This window comes from Perna viridis, chromosome 13 (genome assembly GCF_037379345.1).
Source record: "Perna viridis isolate PV_CMFRI_1.1 ecotype Kerala chromosome 13, ASM3737934v1, whole genome shotgun sequence".
NCBI lineage: Eukaryota > Metazoa > Mollusca > Bivalvia > Mytilida > Mytilidae > Perna > Perna viridis.
In genome coordinates, this window is record NC_142457.1 from 20,411,308 (window position 1) to 20,420,539 (window position 9,232).

Consider the following 9,232-nt stretch of genomic DNA (forward strand, 5'->3'; position numbering starts at 1 on the left):
CTAGAAATCGTTTTGTAACAATCGCACCAGATTAAATCAGAGACAGTTTTTCTATTGATTGGAGATCAACGATTAAAAGACCCGACACGGTTGAGTGATCACGGGAAAGTGGTCTATAGACATTTTATATTTCTCCATTTACCTAATTGTGTACAATAAAATTAAACTTCCCTTTGAGCACGCGACGGGTGAAGATCTCTAGTAGCAACTAAAAATACTAACTCAGTTTTAACTGATTTAAAAAGTAAAGTATTAAAATGGAATCCAGTTGAATTAGAACGTGATTTTAGAGGATTATAACTTCACTGGATTTTAAACCTTAAGTACAATTTAACGTTGTGGAGATATTTCGATGAGAAATTTATCATCAAGAATTGAAAAACCGTCATAAGATCATTTGTGTATTGATTCACCCTTTTTACTGATAACGGCAAGATAAAAAGGATTCTTCTGAAATAGGTACTAATACAGGTAAGAAAAACGGTGAAGTTTTGGTTTATTGTACATGTATTAGTGACAGGTGCAAATACAGGTAAGATTATGAAATAAATCTGACGAGGAAATTATCATATATTTATTTTATATTGGGTAAATTTTAGTAATTGGAATGAAAAAGATCTTCGCATGTAAATTAATACATGCATGTACTTGTATGTATCATCGACCATTACGGATGTAAGGACCTATACATGTATCTTTAAAAAAAGAACGAACTTGAAATGCGTAGTATAGTATTTCTTTTTAGCTTAGTGTTGAATTTTTAATTGGGTTGAACTGTTGGTGAAGTTTCTATTCACATTATGATATAGATATGTGTACGTACATTAGCCGCCAATGCTGTATAATGGTATGATTTGCAAGAAGAAGTGAAATCTTTCAGTTTTTTATGATGTTCCTTAATGAACGTAATTTAGGTCGTTCAAATTAAAATTAGTTATTATACATGTAAATGGGGGAGGGGGTGTTCAGTTAAACTACATGTACATGTAGTGACAGTGATATTTTTGGTCTTCAATTACCTCCAAACTAAGGCTGTTTTCCCTTGTGAATACTTCACAATTTGTCAAAAAGGCTAAAAAATAATCCCAAATAAGCTGGTCTATTTACCTATGGGGAGACGTAGGGTACATGGGGAGAAGAAGGGTTCATGTATGTGCTTCTGTTCAAAACTACACTAATAGATATTTATGACTTATATTTTAATTGACATCATTTATAAAATAAATTATTTGAACTAAACATATTTATTGTACAGTTATTCCAAATTTCTGAATCACAAAATGATAATCCATATTTCCCCAGTAAATTGGGTTGATGTAGTTTTGCAAAAAAGCCAACAGACTCACAGCATCATTCTTTTAATCATTTTAAAAACGAAACACAGTGACCATGTATCAATATACTCTCATTTCAATCCTCCCTCGCAGTCCCTAGGACACATCACTCTCATTTCAACCCTCCCTCCCAGACCTTAGGACACATTACTTTCATTTCAACCCTCCTTCCTAGGCTCTAGGACACATTACTCTCATTTCAACCCTCCTTCCCAGGCCCTAGGACACCTTATTCTCATTTCAATCCCCCTCCCAGGCCCTAGGACACCTTACTCTCATTTCAACCCTCCCTCCCAGGCCCTATGACATATCACTCTCCATCCAACCCTCCCTCCCAGGCCCGAGGACGCATTACTCTAATTTCAATCCTCCCTCCCAGGCCCTAATACACATCACTGAAATATAATACAGCAATCACAAGCCTGGATAGATGTTTAGACCTATTATATGTACATATATACATACTAGTTACATGCATTTGAACTACATGTAATTTATTATTTGTCACCAGCACTAAATGTGTTTCCTTTCCGCATTTGTACTTTTCTGTGAGAAAACTCGAAGGCCCACATTGTGATATACATATAATACTATGAATAGGTAACATATGGCATTTAAATGCACAACATTATTGCTATCTAGTGTTAAATGCTCCCCTGGGTTGAGAGGAAATCCTAGTATAAGATTTAAATTCAATCTTTTAATAGCAGACAATCTTTAAAGAGAGGACAAAACGATTAATATATGTCACATTAGTCAGAACTTTTACCTCATTAAAATTATAATACAAATACAAATACTTGTATGAAAAAAAAACTGTATTGTACTTTATCACAAAATTACGCCCTTAAACTTTAAGAAAATCTGGGCTTATTGTCCTTTTTTTCATATTTATGAAATGCAACCCATTTCAAAATTTCAAAAAGTTTTTTTTCAGAGGGACGTTACCTACCAACGCACAACAACCTGATTGGCGGTCTCATCGGAAAAGAAAATAACAGCACATATATTTCTTTGAAACTTAAGCAACATGTATATCCACTTCCGTAACTCCCTATATGGTTTGTAATAATAAAATAAGTTATTTCAAAGTATCCAAGTGCATTTATGTACTTACCGCAGCCCCAGTAAAGCAAATACTTGAATTTTAAGTCTAATGCTGCCCATTGCTTTAATCGAATTACAGAGCTACTTCCCTTTGGTTAAAATAAAAAAAAATTCTAAGTAAAAAATATGAAAAAATGACTATTGTACTATTATCTAAATTCATCCATTGTTTGCATTTTGTATTTGAAAAAAGTCTCGAAAATGTGTTTCAGTATACCAGTCTGGATCACAGTCGACGTTTCGGTATACCAGTCTGAATCCCAGTCGATAAAAAAGATGAAATAATAGGTTCATATATGAACCTAACCGACATTAAGATAAACAAAACGAGCCAAAATCAGCATATCAATCGAGTGTAATTAATTGTTAGTATCTTATTCGTAACTGAACTAATTTGAAATTTCTCACGACTTAGCACGTATAGGCCAGTATGGACCCGAAGAAGTCGTTGTTTGGGTTGCATGCATTAGCCTTATTCTGACAACCACTGTATAACACTGATTATTATTACATCAGTTAAAATTAACTGCCCTCTCTAACCAATAACCTAGAAACAGAAGACTTGCTATGAAATGTTTGCATCAGATCAATCAGTTGTATCTGTATATATTGTTTTACATTGATCTGAACTTTGCAAAGGTTATACAGTGTTAACTTGACAAAAAAGGATTAAAATGGGGATGGCAAAATTATCACGAGTTCATAGGTATAGACAGAAGAATTTATAATTTCTCATGCCCTGGGTTGAACGTGTAATTCACATTATCGAATGTTTAGTCAGTTTCCATGCATTTTAAACTGTCATTCCGCTTCTTATATTGCAGTATAGATTTGATATTAAGTTTCGATATTAGATTCAAATTTTATTACTTTGATTGATCAAATTCTTCCATTTCATGGGAAGTAAAACTACAATCAATAGCAAAGACACGTACTGTACACCTTGTACGTATAAAGTGAGAACTGCAGTGGCTAGGTACGGGGTTGGGACACACTGTACACCTTGTACGTATAAAGTGAGAACTGCAGTGGCTGGGTACGGGGTTGGGACACACTGTACACCTTGTACGTATAAAGTGAGACCTGCAGTGGCTGGGTACGGGGTTGGGACACACTGTACACCTTGTACGTATAAAGTGAGACCTGCAATGGCTGGGTACGGGGTTGGGACGCTCTGCACACCTTGTAAGTATTAAGTGAGACCTGCAGTGTTTGGACACACACTGTACACCTTGTACGTATAAAGTGAAACCTGCAGTGGCTGGGTACGGGGTTGGGGATGGAAATATATCATAAGAACCCCCCTCGACTATTGTTGGAAAAAAATGTTAATTGCGTACAAAAGTTGCGACCAATATGAGTAAATAAAAGCCTGATATATACTCCCTTTGAAAAAAATAAACAAAAATACTTCCTTTTTGAATTTCTTAATCCAGACATTGACCTGTTTAGACAGAAACATGTACAAACCAATCCCCGCTTTAAAACACCAAACTTGTTCAGTCTGCCATTATGTATAAAGCAATTTATATATGTACTAACCGGTCACTTATATAAAGCTTCAAAATTGTAAATGTTGATACTGACAGTATGTCTTACATCAATTTGATAGTTTCAGTATGTCTCACATCAATTTCATACTTTCAGTATGTCTCACATTTATTTGATAGTTTCAGTATGTCCCACATCTATTTGATACTTTCAGTATGTCTCACACTAATTTGATATATACTTTCAGTATGTCTTACATCTATTTGTCTCACTAATATTGATAAGTTAAGTTAAATTTTAGGCCAGTAAATGTTTAGTTAATTTAGACATTTTTCGATTAGCACAAGTTAAAGAGTTAATAAATTCTAAATGATACCTTTGGGAATGGAGGGGACGGTTTTATCAATATCAGAAACTCTAATTGCAGGAAGAGTTAAGATATTTTAGCTGGGACTAAGTTCAGGCTTGCTTCTGTTCCTTTTTATAGTAAAGGCCTACTTTGTACCTGTATAAACCGGCCTATTTGTATTGAACAACAACATTCTTCCGACGCATGCGCTCAGAGCACATTTTGGTCTACGCTAAAACACGTCGTATTCTTTTTGTTAATATACCAAGTTTAAAATGTATTATAACGATACTAATGTACGATACGAACTTTTGAGATGATGTTTTATAATGTGAAAGGCACATATAGCAAAAGATTATTTTGTAGTAAGTGATGGATCGGAAAGGTCCACTTCTGTAACGGTATTCTATAATTCGTCACAGAAACCTGTTAGCGGGGTCTAAGTTCATACTTGTTTTCGTTCCCATGTATTTGTAATGGTATGCTGAATATATTGTGATATGTGTAATTGTCAATTTTAATTTATAGGCATAGAATACTCCCCGTAACAAGAATTAAATTGATCTCCCACTTCTTTATTTACTCAGCGCAAACAGAAACACGTTGTCCCTGCAAAGACAGATATTGAGTTTAATATTGATGTATTGTTCCGTGAGGAATTCTGTTTGGTTATTCACTCTGTGTCGTATTATATAAAAAGTGGACTTTGAATTGGAAACTTAGTTCTATATTTGCATTCGTAGCAACGTTAGAGCACTAACATTGACAACTTATAGTTAAGTTCTGCCCTAGTTAAATGCATGAAATACTTCATAGCAACGTTCATCTATTTCATACACACCAACATGACGTACAGATGTGACCAGTGCTTATCTGCCATTGAACCCGTGAAATCTTCATACAATATTTGAAAAAGTTAAAAAAAAATATCAAAGGAAGCCTAGCTACGAAAGCAAATATAGAATTTGTTGAAACTACTAGTTCTATATTTGTTTTCATAGCAACGCTAGAGCACATAGCTAACTCATCGTAATGTGAAGTTGAATCCGAAATGTGACAGCTTGATTTTGTACATGCAATATTTTATAGCGACGCTTATTGTGATTACGCATCTCCAAAAAAAAAAACCAACCAAACAAACAAACAAACAAACAAAAAACACATGTTGGTGATTATTCTGTCGTTAAATCTGTTCGTAAGAATTTCACGATGTATGCCCTTAGTAACAAAATCATTTCTTTGACAACTGGTTTTATTAATTTTAGTTTTTAGTGGAAATGTTCTAAACTGATGATCCTGTATGTTTGATGAGTTAACTTTGGTTAACATTACTATGAATTAATAACTGTGCAAAACCCTGCGATACGTACATGTGCATTCATTAACTCCCCTTTCTGACATGCGCAAGACTGATAATATGATTTTAGGCTTTCCAAGTGAAGGTCGGAGCTATTTGTACTAAAAAAAACGACTTACGTAATGATTATTACTCACAGCCACGTTGTTACTCTTGTAGATGCAATGGAGATATGCAAGACTTCCCAGACTATTCTGTCTGCATCTGGGCCCTAATACGCTAAAATAGGCATGACAAGTTTCCCAAATTTCTAGCAGTATAAAACACATGTATGATTTATTCAATTTGATATTCTACCTGGTTTAATAGCATTTAAATTTTCGGCCTGGTCCAATACAGGAAGTCGTAGTACCGGTTTTGAATCAACCCCCTGTTTTGGATTCAGCAATTTATATAGCCCAACAGTTTGTTATACTGACCAGGTGTACGGATTTTTGTCATACTGACCAGGTGTACGGACTGTTTGTCATACTGACCGGGTGTACGGACTGTTTGTCATACTGAACAGGTGTACGGACAGCTTGTCATACTGACCAGGTGTACGGACTGTTTGGGTTATTTAGTATATTAAGTTTTACGAAGTGGCTGATTCTGTATTATTCCCGTATTGTTTCTCGGTCTGCTGTATTGCATGGCTCTCAGCCCTAGGGACCACGGACCCAATACAGCCAACTTTTAATCAATATCATGGCCAGGTCGCAACGCTATTTTAGTCATAGTATGTAGTCATAGTTTACCTTTCCTGGTTTGTCTACCCCGGACTTGACTTTTTATGAGCAACTCGGCGGGTGTTTCTAGAAAAGCAGAGGACGCTTACCCTGCCGGTGCACCTGGTCCATGCTCCCAGTTTTTAGTGGAGTCCGAGTTGCTCATTTACTTTTGTTACTTTGTATGTATGATTTTAGTTACTTTATGTTCTTTGTTGTGTGTGTCTGTTTTCCATGTCTGGTCTTTGTCCCTGGATTATATTCTTTTGATTACCGCTATAACCTTGGTTCCCTTGATTACTCTTATGAATCTGTTAAGCATATTCTCAAATATCGAATTTACATTATATACTCGATCCCTGGAGGTCGGAGCCGGTTTTAATCTCCGCGTCGTTCAACAATTTTACATTTAATCTTCAAAGTGAAAAATACCTCATAATCTGTTCGTTCAGTTTTAATTAAACTTTTTTACACAAATCAATGGGCCATCGTTTTACAATAGGTGACTTTTAATTTTTAATAAAGGAATTATATACCATATGGCGCTTAGCTTATTAAAATCTTATGCCATTTTATTTAACTTGAAATATAAAATAAATAGACAAATCTAAATTGTTTTCTTTCTATCTTATTTATTTGACTTTTTGATCTATATACGTTTTTGTATATTTTATACATTTGTCTTTTGACGGAATTAATAATGTATTTAAAAAAAACACTGTCTGACCGTCCATTCACGTATTATTTTTGTTTAAACCGTTCTGTTTTTGTGAAAACCTTTCCTCGAATTTTCCACGTCAAATTAAATGACTATATTGAAGAACGTAGTCTTCGCGAGTTCGTTTCATGTGCTTTATCACTGTTTTTTATATTATCTTTTGATTATACACCCGTGGACATGCAATTAAAATTTAACATGCTGCATAACTCCTAAACTATAGGAAAAGTTGTCCTATATTGTAAAAGTTTGTACCTGACAACGGCTATTCTTGTTTACTTGTCTCCATGACGCCAGTGGTTTTCCCATGACAACGGTAATTCTCCCATTTCAACGGTTATTTTGGATTTCTTGTCCCCATGAGTCTGCTTTTTCTTGATAAATTGTCCTCATGACACCGGTAATTCTCCCTTGAGAACGTTAATTCTCGTTTACTTGTCCCCATGACATCGATATTTCTCCCTTGACAACGGCAGTTCTTGTTTTTACTTGTCCCCAGAATTTTTATAAAAAATACACTATTTAATGTAACATTTAGTTCGGACTAGTTGAAAGCGCACAAAATGCATGGGAGCGCGTGTCGACAAAACCCTTGAGTCTACAATATTTTTTTACATTGTTTTGGTTGTCGGCGCCTTTCAGAGTTTACATATACTTAAAGGTGTGTTTACAATTGTTAAAGACCTTTTGTTATTAACTTTATTTTGTATTTATGTAAACCGCTGGTGCATTTGTTGAGTTTCAACATATCCGTTCTTATTTGTATTGAAATTGTTTGCTGAAAATGTGAAAACGTACAGCCCACATGTATGACTTTCAGATTATGTGTACTGTAATTAGAGATTTTATTCCTTAATTTGTTTTGCACTTTTTTATTTCAGGGAATCAAGATGAGTGCTATGTACTATCGACAGCCAGCAAAGGAGGCGCCACCACCGGTCACTTATGGTTACCGGAAAATTTCTTCCCGCCAAGAAGAATTAGATATTACTAATCGACTCGTAAAATCAACTTACGAGAGAAAATTGTATGCTGACGAACCTAAACAGGTGTCTAATTACCAATATTTAATTGAAAGCGGAAACCGTAAGCGACCGCCGTCTAGTTGTGTAAGAACTCCAACACCTTCATTTATTAAACGAAATTCAAAACGATTATCGGAAAGGGATATGGCACGATTACTCCGGAGACTACTGAAACCTACTGAAAGTATATACAATGCTCAAATAGTGGCGAAAAAAGAAGAAGAGCAAGAACTTAAAGAAGGGAAAATATGTAGATCAAAAACTCCGAGTGAAGCCGAGGACAAAATCGTCCGTCGTGTGCAACGGCCTACAACTGCCTCGCGTGCCAAAAAGATAACTGACTGTCATCTTTGTTATGATCATGAACACAAAAAAGAAAACGATCCTCCTGATGCGTTTGATTATGCGTATCACGAGGAGTTGAAGCGTTTAAAACAGGATGAAATCGATGAACTAGTTCGGAGAGCTCGTACACCGACGTATTCTTCCGTCGGTAAACGGAGATACGGAGATGACCGATGTTGTCCGAAAACACCCGTTCAAATTGACGAAGTTAAACTTAGAGCCCAGTTACCGTTAGTGAGTGGTTTGTCGAGGACAAAGAAAGTGGACGATATTGTAAATAGATTATATCCAAAACCGAAATACAGGATTGTTCCGGCGGCAACTCCGTATACTAATTATGTAACAGAACCATTATAGTAGGCCTTTAGAAGATATTTTTTTGTATGTGCTCATTTTAACAGTGCAATTCGCTCTTTACCGGATTTTTGATAGTTTTTAGTCCTTTTTCAGTATTGTCTTTAGCATAATATAGATATTTGTGTTTGTACTCAGATATGTAAAACCTGTGTAAGATTTGGGGGAAAATAAAGTGATCTCTATTAAAATGTAACCGTCCTTTTCTTCCACATTATTTTGAAAGAGAATTACATCTTACATAAGCATCTGTATAAGGCCTTAATACAATGTTGTTTCTTTAGCACAGAGAGCAAAAACAAAAACAACAAAAAGCAAAAAAACTAAAAAACAAAAAACAAAAACAAAAACAAAAAGACCAAAAAAAAAAAAAAAATGGAGGGCGAAGTTTCAAAATATAAAAATACTAAATGCATTGAGAACTAAAAAAATAAATCCTGAAAAT

At 35.0% G+C, this 9,232-nt stretch overlaps 1 protein-coding gene across 6 annotated transcripts; it reads left to right on the forward strand.

Moving 5' to 3' along the window:
- The first annotated feature begins 159 nt into the window (after positions 1-159).
- Positions 160-8,983, forward strand: LOC148599886 (uncharacterized). 6 transcript variants are annotated; one of them, XM_088559089.1, is made up of 4 exons: positions 160-471; positions 2,272-2,395; positions 2,654-2,806; positions 7,945-8,983. In XM_088559089.1, exon 4 carries the CDS (start codon positions 7,954-7,956, stop codon positions 8,788-8,790), a length of 837 nt encoding a protein of 278 aa, XP_088415215.1. In that variant the 5' UTR covers positions 160-471; positions 2,272-2,395; positions 2,654-2,806; positions 7,945-7,953; the 3' UTR covers positions 8,791-8,983. The 6 variants fall into 6 exon arrangements, with proteins under 6 accessions (XP_088415215.1, XP_088415212.1, XP_088415217.1 ...); XM_088559090.1 differs by lacking the exon at positions 160-471 and adding an exon at positions 505-532; XM_088559086.1 differs by lacking the exon at positions 2,654-2,806.
- The last annotated feature ends 249 nt before the right edge of the window (positions 8,984-9,232 follow it).